Source organism: Pleuronectes platessa, chromosome 4 (assembly GCF_947347685.1).
Source record: "Pleuronectes platessa chromosome 4, fPlePla1.1, whole genome shotgun sequence".
NCBI classification, from domain to species: Eukaryota; Metazoa; Chordata; class Actinopteri; order Pleuronectiformes; family Pleuronectidae; genus Pleuronectes; species Pleuronectes platessa.
This window is the reverse complement of record NC_070629.1, coordinates 2236488-2254326: the sequence shown is the minus strand read 5'-3', so window position 1 is coordinate 2254326 and position 17839 is coordinate 2236488. Positions and strand designations below refer to the sequence as shown.

Here is a 17839-nt window from a genome sequence, read left to right as displayed (position 1 = left end):
CTGCACTTCTCCTCTCCAGGGGGGTTACAATGTCCATAGCAGTACAGGAGAAAGGTGTATCTACGAATGGCATGTCGACAGGTGGAACCTTGTCACCCTTTCTTCCTAGTGCTGTAAACTGGCACTGAGGACAAGATTTGCAGAACTGACATGTATCAGCAAACTGATGTTGCCAATAAAAGCCAGTTGTCATTCTGGAATAAGTTTTGAGTTGGGATCAGTGACCTGTCCAGGGTACTGAATGAGCTAGCTGCAATGCTGTGGGCCTCAAGCTGTGACGACACAACTGCTCACCCCTTTACCAGAAATACCTCCCTATCTCTCTCGGTGACCTGAGTGGTGTCAGTCACACACTTTGAAAATAGGGGCGCCAGAGAGCGATCATGTTTTTGAAGCTTGGCACTAGGAATGGCCATTAGCGCATTACTCTCTGGCACTGGAACTGCAACAATTTTATTTCCCCTGCCTTTATCCTGTCTCCTCTGTGCTCTGCTCTTTCTAGCACAACACTGTCTTGATCCTTCAACATCAGGAACTTCACTGCCTGCAAATGGTAGCTCACTTCACTCTACACCTGGCTCTTGCTGCTGTGGCTGCTTGTGCCATGTGTTTGGACCTGGTGTCTGCAATCATACCGTCACAAAACAGACCGTGATCCCGTTCCTCCCACCTGGCTATCAGTTCCTGTAAGATTGGTAAATCCCTACCTAGCACTATTTGGTTTGGAAGTCTACCCATTACCTAAACTTGAATTTTGACATTTGCTATGGTGTAATCTACATCATCACCATGAACACACTAAACTTTAAGTTTTCCACTGAAAGGGACATCCCTGGGGAGACAATCTTGTCTGACAAGAGTGTGGCTACAGTCTTACTCTAGGAGGGCAACACAAGGCTTTTACTTGATGAAAACACAAGTGGTATGCTCACGATTACTAGAGGGCAATAAGACCTGATCTGACTATTGGTGACAATCTACAGACAAAGGAGAAACGCTAATGTAGGTTTTACTAACCTGCTGACCTGGACATTCTGCCTGTAAGTGAACTGTCTGACCGGGAGTACCTTGATATGAGTTCCTAAATCTGTTCCATTCATGATGATGATGGGCTGGGTCTGGGAGTGGTGTAACTTTTTAATTGGTGTCTGGCAGCAAAGAAAGCTTCGGCCAACCCTCCAGCTTTCTATGATGTTGATGGGTTTAGCCAGTGGCGAAGTTCAGGGTTGAGAACTCTCAGAAACCTCTCCATCACGATCAAATCTATTTGGTCCTTAGTTTTTTCTTTTGGCACCATCCACTTGTCCTACAGTTCTTTCATGTGTGTCTGCAACTCTTTGGCTCTTTGGCATCGTACATTACTTCATCCGTGATCATAGCATTCATAAGGGGGGCCAGATGTAGTCCCCACTGTTGAAGGTCACTGGGATGCGCTGGCGATTCTTATAAAAATTGTTACGTGGAGTTCAATATCTACATCCTTGTGATAAAGATGCATTTTCGCTTCCTTCCAGCCAGGAAACCTTGCTAGACTGGAAGAGGGGGTCAGGTTCGGGTCAGGTTCTGGCAGAACAGGTTGAGGTGCACTGGACTGCCAGAGTGAACCAGGGATAGCTAATACAAATTGAATAATTTGCTGGTGCGCCTGGGCCTCTGATTTCATCTTCTACTGGAGCTGAGTGAACTGGTGCAGCATCCCTTCCCATCACTCTTCCTGGCATTGTCCTGCTCACATCTTGCTTCTCAGTCACTTTGCTGCTGCATCAAGCCCTGCAGCAGGATGTAAAGTTCGGCAACTTTGTCTGGATCACTGTAGCATAGCTCAAGCTAGGAAGGTGGTAGGAGGGCAGACTCAGCAGGCAGGATTACTTTAAAAAAAGGTGAGGCTTTTATTTACAAAAAACTAAAGCAAATGAACTCATAATAAATTATTTTTTCCATTTAAATAATAATAATAATAATAAAACAGTTGTATATAATTTTAGAAAATTGCTTTTTAGCAAGAACACAGGGTTGACTACAGTGAAAGCAGATATATTCAACTCAATATTCAGGTGTGTCCTCATTAAAATCCAGAACCAAATTAGGGTCCTCACTATGCCATCGCAGCAGCAGGCTATAAACCAATACTCAGTGACTCTTAAGGTATAATAGCCGTGTCTGAGATTGTACAATATGGGTGATTTCATTGTTTTATTTATTGACTGCAGAAAAAAAAAGTGGAAAAGGATTTGCCAACATTTAAAAATAAGATACCTTTATGATATGATTAAAACAAACTATAGACAAACACCCAAACCCTTTTCTAGTCTTGATGACCACTCAAAGCGCTTTACAGTACAGTTTTTTTTACATTCACCCATAAATTCATACAGTGTGTCTAATAGCAGCACTTTTGTTGTTCTATGAGGTCCAAATCAGGGTTCAGCATCTTGCCCAAGGACACTTCGGCATGCAGATGGGGAAGACTGGTGATCGAACTACCGACCTTCAGGGTAGAGGACGACCGCTCTACCCCTCAGCCACAGCCGCCCCTAATGCTTCACATTGGTTGTTTATTATGATAATGTGTGTGTTCACCATAGTGTATGACAGTAACCACATATAGACAAACACTGCCCTCAGCTGATCACTTCTTGTAAAGCATGCTGTCATTCAACCTGACCAAAAGACCATTATCTGGTGAATGACTATAAACTTCCCCCTGATTATGCAAATTAGCCCTTTAATTCCGAGTATTTGTCCGATTATTTTGTCCAATTTTTACTATTCTTCTTTCATGTGTCCAAGTATGTAGTAGCATTTTGACCACGCATGAGGGATATACATTAATGCTATTATTATTTGCAATTGTAAGAAATATATGCACTGGTTTGATTTATTAAAAACAGAGCGTGCAATTTTTGTACATATTAATTTAATTTAAATAGACTATTAAGCCATGGCAGAGGTATGTGCTGAGTGCAATTCTAGTTAATTTACTAAAGAAATGTAGTTCTAAGATCTGATTCACCAAACCAAGTGAATTAGGTTTCTTTATTGTTGAGCTCCTCGTAGTATAATTTCAGTGGTGAAAATGTACATTTAGTGCTGCACTTTACTTGTGTATTACTTTCTCAACTATATTGAACCAGCAGATACAGCTACATAACCCTAACCCCTAACCCTAAGACAAATCTATAAAAATAAATAAAAAAAACATTGTTAAAGATTAAACCAGCGGTTCACAATCTATTGGGCTCTTAGAAAAACGTCTTTCAAAACAAGTGTATAGTTACTTGCACTTTGATGTTATTTAGACTTTTGGGTTCATATTATTATTCATTATTTATTTGTTTACTTTGCCATCTCATCAAGCAACCCAGTCAAATGAATTAGGTGACCGCTGCAGTTGCAGCCATTATTTAATGAATGCAACAACACAAATTCTTCATTTCATCAACCACACTGTGACAGAGCCATGAAGTCATGGAACCTACTACCAACAGAAATTATTAACGTGAAACGTAAATGTATGTTCAAAAAGCAAATAAAGAAACACTTGGGCTCAACATACTTGTGACACTAGATGGTGAGGTACTGTACATAAAGGAGTAGTATTCGCTTACATGGTTTGCAGTTTTTCGCTTCTATTGAATTGTATATATCAATGTTTTATATCATGACAAAGGTAATATTGCATAACCACTAAATTTATTTTTGATATTTGTAATATTATATGATCACTATTTGTATGTATAGTAACTTTCGATATCTATAATGTAACATATTTATATTAAATGTGGACCCCACTAAAAGTAGCTCTGTCTTAGGGTAGAGCTAATGGGGATCCTTCTAAATAAACAAATAAACACAAGTACCCCATCAAAGTTGTATATTTAGTACCAATTACACTTATTTTACTAACTCCAACAGCATGTTCCACCTGAATATTTTGATCCAATTTCGGCCAAATTAAAGCCACAACCATGACCTTTATGCCAACATGTAACGCAAAAAACTACTTTGGCTTCAGATGATTCACAAATGCAATTAGGTTTGATCGTTTCACTATAAGAGCTCACCACCAAATGTTCAGATGTACAGCATCTCATTTACAAAAACTGTTGTACAATTACTTTTTTTTATTACAAAAGCAAGGTTAGATATTACATTTCAAAATATATGACATGGTCCTGCACTTCTCTCGTCACAAAAATGTCCATTAATAATTACAGAGGGCATGCAGAGTGTTTAATTTAAACTCCAATACTTCTGTATTTTACAGAAGAGGAAATGTTAGACTGAAGGACTAAGCTGTTGATAATGAGAAACCACATTGAATGTGTAAATTACAAGGCTGAAAAGGTTGGAGGTTGTAAGGGTTGGTAAAAAAATACCATCTAGTGAAACATTTTATAAGCCCCTCCATTTACTAATTTCCCTTTGAAACATTATCACACTATTTCCTTATAAACATGCACATCATTTTTTTTTTTTCAAACTGTTTGTCAAAAAGTGAAACACAAAACAGAAATGTTAATTTCTCTCACATTGTCCTGTAAGGTATTACCAGCAATTGCATTGATCAGGTAGATAATTCTCTCCTTCACACAGAAGGAGGAACCTGTCATACACCTACACAAGTGACACATAAACAAATAAACTCACTGGTCTTCACATCTGATTTTCAAACTGATTCAGGACAATGCTTCATTTTATATAAGTAACCGCTAATTCTACAAGTTCTCAGAAAAGTTTTTGGTTTTCCACTTTTGTTGTCCCATCTCAACTTTATAGCCCCAGAGTACTACATTTGAGTGTTTTTCAAGGACATCAGTTAGCAATCAGGGAAAATCATAGCCTTCCATCCCAGTCCTTCAGATGCAGCCTCACAGGCTACATCCATATCGTCCTTGGTTATTTTTTCAAACCTAACTGCTGTGTCTGTGGCTGAGGAAGGACATCGGGTGGATCCTGTGAGTGGATCAGGACTCTTGTTGGTCTGGACGTTTCATTTTAGAATCATAGCTCTTGTGGTTAGACAGGGGCGGGATGTTGGTCTGTAATGGGGCTGACGTCTCCTATGGAACAGTCACAGACTTGCCTTGTGGTTTTCCTGGCTAAGCTGGGGAACTGGCAGCTCTAGCTTTTCTTGGACGTTTGACTCTGATATATCAGTTGTTTGTTGAGACCAGTTATGATTCCCTGATGTATCTTGTGGTTGCTTTGACAGGATGCAGGACTCTGATGGATCTGATGGCAGGCAATGTGAATCTAGTTGCAACTGTCTCTGCAGTTCCTCGGCACTGTGGGCTAACATGATGCTCACCTTCCTCTGGTGAGCCAAGGCCTCATCCTTGTCATTCAGCTGGAGGAGTAAACAACCACCAGTAATTAATGAGAAAAATGCTTCTCTCTGGGGAATTAATACAGATAATCGATAATATAATTTTCAGGAACAACATTTAATACCATTAGATTATTCCACAAAAAAACTTGACTGCAAAGCAGCAATGTTGAGTGTACAAGGGTTTAAACCAGAAAGTAAGTCTGAAGTAGGTTCGTTGTTTTTAGTTTCTGGATTTTAGGTCATGAACAGATAAAGAAACATTAATGAATTCAGGATGCTTTACAGTAGGTTCCCTTACAGATGAGCACAGAAACAAATGACTGTGAGATAAGAAGCAGTGCCTGAGTTCAACCCTTCAGTAAATTTCTCCAGCAGTGTAGCAGCAGTATTATCTTCATTGATAAAGATGAATGATTTACCATGAATATTTTGTAGTTTCACGATTCATTTGTCTACCAGCAAAAAGTACCAGAGGAGGCTGAGTACTTATCTAATTAACTTTTTAGTAACAACAGAAAAGTTACATTCATGTTATATCAATTTGCTTTTCCCTCATAGCCTTTGTTTCCTGCAAGTGTATTTGCTAGTTTCAGATGAAGCAGTTGTCATTTTCCCACCCAGTGCCCACATTGTTTTAATAGCAAGTGCACTTGAGTCATTCTAAGCAGTAAGCACCAATGGGCATGTGGGTCAAAATTAGATGAGATGGAAAGCCTTTTTGAACCACAAAAAAACGATGTGAAGTGGTGGTGTAGTATTTCAACGTTATTTTAAGTCACACTTTTAATATACAGTATTATGTATTAAAGGATTGTGTAAAAGCACCTACAAGCTACGTTTTCTTTATAACTGCCTGACAAATCCAGCAGTACAATGGCAACCAAGCAAGGTGCAAACTCACCTGCTCATAAAGATAATAATTGCTCAGAGACATTATTTCTTTAGATTTTCTAGTAGTACTATCATGTTTCTTATGCACCCTCGAGATTGATATTGTATATTCCAGTGTGTGTATGTCTGTGTTTTCTTGAGTATGCCCTTCTTTCACAATTGAATAAGTAACTGTTGACAAAACAGTGTCTGTACAGTTAATTGACTCCTATAATCAAGCAGATGTAATTCTGATACAAATTAGGTGCTTGTAACTGATATTTCCAATGCATGAAACAGACCCAGACTGGTCCAGTGTGGTGGTAAGTATGGTCTGAACTTCTCTCTCCACTTCTCTTTTTTTTCAGTCTGTCACTACTTTCAGTATTTCTGTGATAAAGGGCTGTGTGACAATGTGCACCATTATTCCCATTTGTACAAATGATAATGGCAAGGGAATAAAAACATATATCATTGCAGAGTGAAACTTTGCAATCACTTTGCCAAGACTAACAGATGAAAGTGAAGCAGATGCAGAGGAAGTTGTCCTCTTTACCTAGCCGTCTGTTGACAAGCCTACCCCTCTCTGTGATGTGATCACTATTTTTAATACCTGCCTTAATATGGAGAAATTCAGAAAAGGCAGAAACAGCTTGTTTGAAATGTTTTAGGAACTAGTTACTTAAAAGTAGTAAATTACCAGTCTTTGTGCTGTGATCTGTAGATAACATGCCTATAGATCCCAAAGGAGATACTAACCAATTCCAGCAGTCTGTAGAGAGTTTCTAAAAGACCATCAGGTGTCTTCAACTCCAAACTGGAAGGTAGCAGTCCTCTCAACCTCTGGCTTACACTGATTAAAGGACTACTGTTTGAACCTGGGAGGAAATAAGTGGTTACAATAAATAGAAAATATGTGGTACTAAAATCAACAATTATATATGGCTTAATGGGGAAAACAGAGACATTGTAAAACATAAAAAAATGGGAGTGACAGGGAATATGTATAATCTCTATCCCTATCTAGTTAATCTTGGTTAATATTAGAGACCAACTTCTATTTGAAGGGTGGATACAAATTCAAATGAATTAAAAAATTGTTTTTAACAACAACTTTAAAGGTTGTTGACTCATGATTGACTCATGATTGCTTGAGAGCGTGCATTGACAGGAACTTGCCACGGCAGCTTCATTCCTTGATTGCTACTGCACAGACTCAGGCTCCAAATGTGTAAGATGGCAGCGAAAATACATTGCAATTTATAGTTTCAGTGTGTAGGATTTAGTGACATCTAGTGGTGGAGTTGCAAGTTGCAGCTGAATACCCCTCACCTCACCCTCCCCTTCCAAACATGAAAGGTAACCTGTGGTAGCCTTCAGTTGTTATAAAAACTCAAAGGTATTTAGTTGTCCAGTTTGTACTACTGTAAAAAAACATGGTGGCCTCCATAGAGGGGACCCACTCCTGATGTAAATATAAAGTATTTAAATATAAAAGGCTCATTGTAGGCTAAAGAAAACAGCAATTTGTACAATTTAGATGATTACTTAATAGTGAAAACATCACTAATATTATTTTATATTCAGTTTCTGCCCATAGATCCCTATCACCTTAATCCTACACTGTGAACCTTAACTACATTTCTAGAAAGTGGGAAGTGCAAACATTTTGCCCATTCTTAAATATAGTTTATGGTTATTGATAATGGATGGATGAAGTTCAAAGTATCATGTATTATGTCTGTTATTAAATTGCACTATTGTACATATTTTTTCTTCTAACTCTTGAATAGTTTAAAGTTTTACCATGTGCCATGCCAAACCTAAACATACTGTAATCCATTCTATACCATAATATGTGCATCATATCAATGCGCTGCATTTGGCAGACTTGCCTGCAGCTTTTAAGTGTTGGGATTTCAGGATGTTTGTCTCAGCCATAAGCAGAAAACAGTCACTCCGTTTCCTCAGCTGCTGTTCGAAGGCGATGCGAAAAGCATCTGCAACCATTAATGCCTCCTCTCTTCTTGAACGTTGAGTGTCAAGCTGGAGAACACATGCATGTGTGCGCAAACACACACACACACACACACACACACACACACACACACACACACACACACACACACACACACACACACACACACACACACACACACACACACACACACACACACACACACACACACACACAGACAGACAGACAGACAGACAGAGACAGAGAGACAGTTTCCATATCAACAACCTTTCTTTTAAATTTAGAAAGATACTTTTTTTTTTTTAAAGTCAAATCTGCCCCCAGACAGCAGCTTGAGAGCTTTGAAGCTAAAACATGCTGGTCTGAAGGTCAGGGGTCACAATAAAATAATTGGCTCTTATAGAATATCTATCAGACTATCTTTTGAATTCTCCTTTAGAATTTGAGCTATGATGCCATGTTTGCTCTGCAGTCATTCATGACCACTGCCCACATTGAAAAAAATTCAGCACTGGTTGTCAGGAAGTAGCATTGAAATTTTGCAATGACAGAACTCTTTTATTACAGCTGTGTTATCTTCAATGTGTTTCCTATTTGTTCTGCTACAAGGAACTGTGACAGTGTTTCAGGTTTTACACGCCCCCCTTTTCCCTCCTGGAATACCTGGACACCATCACCATCTGCTGATCTCTGACTGAGGGAAGTTGCTGCTGCTGAGCCTTTGTTGATGAGTTCATGTTTGGTTGAACTGATCTGATTACATGTTTATTTGATTTAGCTTGATATCTTGACTGACTTTTAGTGTATTGAAATTTGTTGTTTTAGCCTTGGAGACCCTGCTGTTATTTTTAGATCACTTATATGTCTGCCATTCGTTACTTATTCTTTTTACATTTGTTAATTGACAAATACTAATCATTGCTACATTAGTAAAGTGTCACAGTCACTGCTTTTTGTCCTGGTTACCATTGTGTTTTGGTTGAAGTTTTGGGTAAGCTTTTGAACAAGCTGAGATAAATAAGAGAATCGATAAACAAGGGAATCAAGCAAAAGAAGGGCAATTCCGAAAATAACAATCGTCTGAACACCAATGATGGTTTATGAGCCAAATTAAGAACAATACACAGTTGACACAGGTGAATACTTTAAAAGTTATATACCTCCTGTTGCAGCTGAATTAGTTGCTTCCTGCTGATAGCAGCAGTGCGACTGCATGGACAAGCTTCCACAACTCCAAGACACCGGCAGGCGCCCAAGACTGCCAGCTAGAAAAAGAAAAAAAAGAGAGAAAATCAAGAGATACGGTTCTGCTCCTCCATTCTGGTTTTACTGGAAATTCAACTGCGAGCCATGCAAGTTGCTGTTTTGTGAGCCGAGACCATAAACTTCATAAGCTTGATGTGACACCTGTGTTATTACCAGCTAAATTTGCTGAATTGTTTGGATATTACACAGTGTGTGAAGTAATTGACCTGAATGTGGAGCCTTGTTACTGATATTTGACTATAAATAGTATATCTCTGTGTGTGTGTGTGTGTGTGTGTGTGTGTGTGTGTGTGTGTGTGTGTGTGTGTGTGTGCGCAATGTTGATTGGTGCTCTCTCACCTCCAAAACACTTGCGTCTCTCTCTAAGCTGTACTGAGGTCTGGTTTCTTGATAAGTTCTCTGCTCCCTCACATTCAACATCGATAGAAGCTCCAAATACTGCCGACTTAGAACTGTAAACAAAAACACATAATGTTCATGATGAAGAATATATTAAATTCCATGTGCTGGGACCTCGAGATGTGTGTGTAAGTATGGAAATGTGTTTTTGAGTGGGAGTTAGGAGCTGCATTATATGTAGTAACTTGACTCTCCAGAAAGATCTACTTCACTACACAAATGGAAATGATCTCTGCAGACATGTCTGGGTCACCTCAAAATCATTCTACATTATTCAGCATTTACCAGAACTCTCTGCTCGGAGCTCCTGGATCTCATTCTCTCTTTCCTGCAGGTTGTCAGTCAGAGCCTTGTTCTCACTCAAAATTCTGATTAGGACAACAACAATAATGTTACGATGCAAACAGTGAAAATACCAAACACAGACATGAGACTGTGATAAGAAAGTCAAACCCATTGTATTTCTGCTCCCAGGATTGTTCAAACTTCTTCATTTGGACCTGGCTGAAGCTAAGCTCCCACTGCAGACTGTTCACCTCCTGTAGGAGATCACGATTGGTATATTTTAGTTACTTTTAGACAGACAGACAGACAGACAGACAGACAGACAGACAGACGGATGGACGGACAGACGGATACATACATACATACATATCTCCTCGCTATGTCCGCTATCATCGCTACTTCAGGTAGTGGACTTTAGGCTTAAAACTTGGTATAAATTATGCCGTTTCTAGTCGAATATGAATATCAGGCTCCGCAGGAGCAGTATGGAGGCATGTTGTGTTTTTTTCTGTTGTTTTATTACGTCTGAAGAAGTAGTCCCTTTGGCTGCCACGCTATTTACCCTTAAGACTCCAAAAGTGTTTTGTGGACTCAAAAACTTCCCCCACACCTCCATTTGCATACTGCTGAGTAGATAATGAGTGAATTTTCATTTTTCAATTAATATCCCTTTAATGTTATGTCTCACAACTATTTATGACAACATTTTATGGCCTTTTACACCATCTGTTATTGTCCTCCAAACGTCAAACTGTGTGATAACACTCGTAATCGTTCGTTGAAAGAAAACGCACTTCTGCAATTTGGTTAATTAAGAGTTATTTGCAAAGTTCCATTTGACAAAATTTCAGGTTTTTATCAGAATATCAAATATAGCTGGTGCGACGTTCAAACAGCAAGGCATTGGATTCAGTTTCTAGACTTTAACTATTCCATGATGAGAGCAAAGAAGTATTGAAGGACCCTAAGGATTTATTGGTTATGCAGATCTTCTGCACCTAGGAGCACACTGTTGTTTGAATGGATCATTACAAAATTTGTGATGTTAACTAAATGGAGAACTTGATACTGTGTAAAGAGAGACAACTGAGAGGGTTGAAAGAGACAAAAATATTCCTGGGCAAAATCAAAGTACAATATCAGAAATTAATTAATTAAATTGTGTTGTATAGCAATTAACATGGTAATGGAGAATCCTTACAAATTTGTAGAGAAACCCAACAGTTTCCACAACTTGCAAGTACCATCAAAATATGGTAAAAGAATGCCAGGCATTGAATGAATAGGTAGAATTACTTGGGTACCAAAACCTGGTATTAAACAGCCCTCACCCCAAATGCATACAAACACACACAAACATATACACACACTTCCCTTTGCACTCTGCTGGTAGTACATATCATATGACATAAAACCCTTATAATTTAGCATTGAAAACGATTAAAAGAGGGAATCTGATTAGACAAGTTTGAAATGGGTCCATTCTTCAACAAAGAAATTTGATCCATCTGTCTACCAAATTTCACATTCAATGTCAGAATGTGTCCAACAGAGGAACAGAGATCTCTCTCTATGGCACCCTTTCTCAGCGCCCCACAGTTTGTCTATGACAAACAGGCAAACATCAGCTAGTTCCTGAGTGTTGAGCTGAAACCGGCTGTAGAATGTTAAAGCAAACAGACCAAGCCCTTGTTTGAGTAGCATGCACTTTTTTGAGCAACAGGAAAGCAGTTACCTTCTCCAGAGCCTTGGCCCTCTCATCACTTTTCTGCAGGAGACTTTTAGTGTGACTTGTGGCTTTGTCAAGAATGGCCTGTGTGAAGAAGAGTAATGTTTACCCATTCGCTTAATAAAATCAAGACTCTACAGGCATTTATTTGCTGTGAGCGAATCAGGCCCAGTCTACATCCAGGACATGGTTAAACCTTACACACAAGCCAGTCGACTCCGCTCTGCATCGGCCAATCTGATTGCGGCTCCCTCACTGCGAGGGACAGCTAGCCACTCGACAAAATCATGAGCTCCCCATTGAATCAGGACAGTAGAAAGTCTACACATCGTCTGCTGCAAGCCAAAGACACATCTCTTCTGACTAAACCTTGGTGATAAAGATGAGGTCAAATTTTTTGAAGACTACTTGTACTTACATGATTCTTGCTGTTCTGGATTTGTACCCTCATGCACTTATTGTAAGTCGCTTTGGATAAATGCATCAGCTATATGTTATGTAATGTAATGTAATGCTCCAGTAAAATCTGTTACAGTGACCAGCTGTCTGATAAAAATTAAATTACCACTTCAGTAGAAACCAGTGGTTTTGGGGAAGCTTCAGAAAGGATAGAGGGGACAGAGGGTAGTGAGAGACACACTGCTGGTTTTGGTCTTTTAATAATTATTTATTTATTTAGTAAATATATTAGCTTTTTTATAAATAATTTAAGTCAGGATTACTTAAGACCACAAATGGGAAGGGGTCCTGTTATTAAATCAAAGACCTTGTTTTCCTAGATTTTGTCAGTACTTACATCAAAATCTTGTACTCACAAGATGTATTGTCTTAGCAGTATTTTTATTTTTCAAAAAATCCAGCAGAACAAAAGATCTCTGGAACAACATGAGAAAATGATATCCATCATAAATGCTAAGCAGTATTTATGATGGATATCTATTTACTGGTGCTCTTTCTTCTAAATTACAGAACAGTGAGGTGTAATGAGATGAAGTACTTGAGTATGTGTTGTTTTACCTTTCCCTGTAATATCTTGAGAGCTTGATATTTGCCTTCCAGGTAACGATGTGCCACCTCCAGCTCACAGCACAAGACATCTATCACCTGTCAACACAGCAGAACCATCAGTTACAGTTCGGTGGCATGGAGTCAAGTGGACAAAGATAACTTTTCCTGTTTTTCTTCCCTTTTCCTACCCCTCTTGCTTCCTGTAGTCTGTCTGTCAGCTCAGCTTTGGACATGTCATCAAGGGAGCCTATTGATTTACAGAAAATATACTCAGAAAATGCCTTCTAGCAGAGGGCAGTATGTGTGTCTGTGTGTGTGTGTGTGTGTGTGTGTGTGTGTGTGTGTGTTTTCTTGTAGCTTTGTCTTTATAAGAATCCCCTAGACCTTTACATATTTAGATCAATGCCACATTTGCTAAGTAACGGTTTGAAAAACGCTCATGGATTTATCAGACTTTGTGGTTAAATGTGCTGTAGGGATAAACTAATTTGCTCACTTGATCGGAACATCAGCATATGCCACCTACCGTGCCTTGCATAAGTATTCACCCCCCTTGGACTTTTTCCCCATTATGTACTGTTACTAACTGGAATTCAAATAGACTTAAATAAACTTTTTCCCGTTTGATCAACAAAACATGCAAAGTACTTTGGAGGTGCAAAATAAATTTTATTGTGACACAAACAATAATAAGAACAAAAAAGTTGACATCTGTGGGGTGCATAAGTATTCACCCCCCTGTGTCAATACTTGGTAGAACCCCCTTTCGCTGCAATTACAGCTGCAAGTCTTTTGGGGTATGTCTCTACCAGCTTTGCACATCTAGAGATGGAAAGGTTTGTCCATTCTTCTTGGCAAAAAAGATGAAGCTCAGTCAGATTGGATGGAGACCGTCTGTGAACCGCAATCTTCAAGTCTTGCCATAGATTCTCTATTGGATTGAAGTCTGGGCTTTGACTGGGCCATTTTAAGACATTAACATTCTTTAATCCAAACCATTCCTTTGTAGCTCTGGCTGTATGTTTAGGGTCATTGTCCTGCTGGAAGATGAACCTCCGCCCCAGTCTCAAGTCTTTTGCAGACTGCATCAGATTTTCTTCAAGGATTTCCCTGTATTTGGCTCCATCCATCTTTCCCTCTATTCTGACCAGCTTCCCTGTACCTGCTGAAGAGAAGCATCCCCACAGCATGATGCTACCACCACCATGTTTCACTGTTGGGATGGTGTGCTCAGGGTGATGGGCAGTGTTGGGTTTTCGCCACACATAGCGTTTTGCATTGAGGCCAAAAAGTTCAATTTTGGTCTCATCTGACCAGAGCACCTTCTTCCACATGTTTGCTGTGTCTCCCACATGGCTTCTGGCAAACTCCAAACGGGATTTTTTATGGATCCCTTTCAACAATGGCTTTCTTCTTGCCACTCTTCCATAAAGGCCAGATTTGTGGAGTAGACGACTAATAGTTGTCCTGTGGACAGATTCTCCCACCTCAGCTGTGGATCTCTGCAACTCCTCCAGAGTAACCATGGGCCTCCTGGTTGCTTCTCTGATTAATTTTCTCCTTGTCCGACTCTTCAGTTTGGGTGGACGGCCTCCTCTTGGTAGGTTTGCGGTTGTGCCATATTCTTTCCATTTTCTTATGATGGATTTTATGGTGCTCAGAGAGATGTTCAAAGCTCTGGATATTTTTTTATAACCTAACCCTGCTTCATATTTCTCCACAACTTTATCCCTGACCTGTTTGGTGAGCTCCTTGGTCTTCATGATGCTGTTTGTTCAGTAATGATCTCCAACAAACTCTGAGTCCGTCACAGAACAGGTGTATTTATACTGAGATTAAATTGCAGACAGGTGGACCCTATTTACTAATTATGTGACTTGCAAATGTGACTTGTGAATGCAATTGGTCGCACCAGATCTTTGTTAGGGGTTTCACAGTAAAGGGGGTGAATACATATGCACTCAACACTTTTCAGATTTTTATTTGTAAATAATTGTGAAATCCATGTAATATTTCCCCCCACTTCCAAATGATGCACTATTTTGTGTTGGTCCATTACATAAACTCACGATGAAATAAATTTTAATCTGTGGTTATACCATGACAAAGTGTAGAAAAGTCCAAAGGGGGTGAATACTTATGCAAGGCACTGTATATTACCGTACATGTTGTCTGTTGTGATGGTCCCGCACTGGAGTGCCCACCACTGCACCAAAAGTTAAAATGAATTGAACTATTGTAAGCAACAGCTAAGCTGCTCTATCACGAAGATTTAGCTTTAAAACAGATCCAGTGGTGTACTGTGCTCCAGCATAACCAGACCAGAACTAACAAAGAGATCTCATGCCAGATCTCATTAGATTGTGTTGCTGGAACAGACACAGACATACATCCAACAAAACAAAGTTTCTCCTGATTTGTCAGTGTAATTCTTTTTTGCTATAATAATGTTGGGAAGATATGAGGCTTGTGAAAAATAAGTCCAATATTTACTCTCCCTCTCTTTTTCTTTGCTCGTAGAGTCTCAGGGTGCTGGACTGATAACCCTCCCTCTCTGCCAACATGCAGCTGATGAGAGGAGCAGCTTAGCAGCTCACACATTTGTGCTGCAAGGCAATCATGGAGCACTGTTAGCTTTCTCAACCACATCCTATTTGGTCCAGCTTTTCATTCCTGTCTGTCGGCCATTGTGATGTCCACTGGCACTTGCACTGGGCAGTTCCTGCTCTGCTTGTGGGTGTATCTCTTCAGCACACAAACAGACACACATATACACACACACATATGTCATTCTTACCACAGTGTGGCACCCGCCAGTCGGATCCCTGATATGTCTTTGCAGTCTTCATTCCAGCAATCCAAGCTGTCTCTCCTGCCTGGCTACTGCGCCGAAGCAGCTCTGCTTGGGGCAGCAGGGTCTCTGAGAGAGCAGCAAAACTTTGGTTCTTCTTATTTGTGGAGCTGGATGATCCTCTGACACCCACTCCATCACCAAGGTCTCCATCCACCATGTCATCATCCAGGTTGAAGGCCTTACTGACCTCCATTAGAACCAAGTCAACCCTAACCTGGATTTGCTAAACCTGCAAAACTATATATATGTATGGGTTAAAATATCATGGGTTGATTCAAAACACACAAAAACATATTTCAACCTATTCAGTCCATGATATGACTTATAAAGCCCTCCCAGGATTATCTGTAAAACAGTATTATTTGTATTAATTACATGATTTGTCTCTTTTTGTTATATTTTAAGCATCCTTTGCAAGTGGAAATATCAAAATTGCTAACAGCACACACAAATCAAACCATCCTTTCCATTTTTAGCTTAAAGTTCACATTAGGAAAAATCTCAATGCTGAGTACTGAAATTATTCCAAATATTTAAAAAAAAGTGGGTCCAAAAGCCTTCAAACAATAACCAAGCTAGTTCTGCATTTAACTTTTAATTTGGGTTACTTTATCTGTACGTGGTATCTTATGGGTAAATCTACTCAGTACCTACTACAAGAGCTAAAAATGATTGCCATGATCAGGGTTGCTGCTTATAACTGGGCCACGATTTTTGTGTTACGTTTACCAGAGCTGAAGGATTTTTAGTATCATGTTGCAAAAGATGAACATCTTGTTAAAATACCTATACACGTATAATGTCTCGTACATGTTTACTTGTCAATCTCTCAGCAGAATTAAATAGGTGGATTGCAAATACAGAATTTATTCATAGATGTAATGATATTGTACCACTATGTTTGCTGCAGACTCATTGTTTGTGTACCCTCATGCAGCAGCCCTATCTTCTCTGTTGTTTCATCATGCTAATGATGAATGTGGTATACTTGAAAATATTTGTGAAAACTTTTACTGACTGTCAAAATATGAGGCTCAGCTTTCTGACTGTGTGTCAATCTGATAGACTATCATGCAGTTAGAATTGTTTACAAAATCTGGTTAGTCACTATCCAGGGGGTCGGCGGTTCGATCTCAGTCTCCCCCATTCCGCGTGCCTAGGTGACCTTGGGCAAGATACTGAGTCCCAAATTACCCCTGATGTCTGTGCGAGTGTATGAGCGTTGCGTGTATGAAAAAGACATGTGACAGAGAGATGCACAGTATAAATGTGTGTGAATGGCAAACACTTTACCGTAAAGCGCTTTGAGTGGTCATGAAGACTAGATAAGTGCTATATAAATACAGACCATTACCATTCAGTGTGAGTGTGATGAAGCCTACTACGCATTGTGTTATGCCAGTCTCTCTAATTCATTTGGCTTGTGAATCCTTAAAACCTGTCTACTTTAAGCCACCTGCTTAAATTCATGAGTAAAAGACATGCAGCCTATTCATTTGAACAAATACATTTCCCCAAGCAAACTGTAAAGCAAAACAAATATCGTTTCCTGAAACGTGGCACCAATCATATTCGAAACTGTTTCGCATTGAATATTAGAGTGATCAGGTTGAATAATCCAAGTGTCACCGCTCTGTATCTCCGTGTATAGATCTCACATTTGTTTTCAGGTGGTATCATCACTACTGGATTCTAAATACCCCCCATTTATAAAAACTCACAAAAACGTAACCTTGACCTAAACAGTTTCTTACACAAACATCTTGTGGATTCCAATATAAAGTAGAATGGCCCTTAACATTAGCGATCCTCTGGTTTTGATCGAATTAGTCTACTTCCTCTTACCTGTAACTTCAAAGCAATACACGTTATGCTCCACGGTGTGGTAAAGTCTCCAGCGACGCGCAGACTAAAATGAAGTTAAGTAACTAAATGTTAACTGCGAAGTCAGAGCAACGACTATTTTACACTCCAGCATTACGACAGCCACTGCTCTCACTTCACTGACCTAAGTCAGATTCAACTCAGATCGACACCTAGAGCTACTTCCGGTCGTTACCTTCAAAATAAGTTTAAAGGAATGTCTCCATCTTCACAAACATCACATTTAACCTGTGA

General features: G+C 39.5%; 1 protein-coding gene across 1 annotated transcript; it reads right to left on the bottom strand.

Annotated features, from left to right (window-relative positions):
- Positions 1–3374: 3374 nt before the first annotated feature.
- Positions 3375–17750, bottom strand: ccdc125 (coiled-coil domain containing 125). The gene is made up of 12 exons (XM_053420818.1): positions 17567–17750; positions 15665–15958; positions 13056–13114; positions 12877–12963; positions 11866–11943; positions 10299–10384; positions 10131–10213; positions 9786–9898; positions 9341–9445; positions 8098–8248; positions 6962–7080; positions 3375–5350 (listed from the first exon to the last, which is right to left on the bottom strand). The coding sequence occupies exons 2-12, from the start codon at positions 15912–15914 to the stop codon at positions 5075–5077; spliced, it is 1407 nt and encodes a 468-aa protein (XP_053276793.1). The 5' UTR covers positions 15915–15958; positions 17567–17750; the 3' UTR covers positions 3375–5074.
- Between the last annotated feature and the right edge of the window lie 89 nt (positions 17751–17839).

Coding starts and splice junctions, on each gene's coding strand:
- ccdc125 (XM_053420818.1), bottom strand. CDS start 15,914: ATGGAGGTCAGTAAGGCCTTCAACCTGGATGATGACATGGTGGATGGA. Junction 11,944..12,876: donor TCAAGATATTACAGGGAAAG/GTAAAACAACAC, acceptor TTCTTCACACAG/GCCATTCTTGACAAAGCCAC. Junction 9,446..9,785: donor GAGACGCAAGTGTTTTGGAG/GTGAGAGAGCAC, acceptor TTCTTTTTCTAG/CTGGCAGTCTTGGGCGCCTG.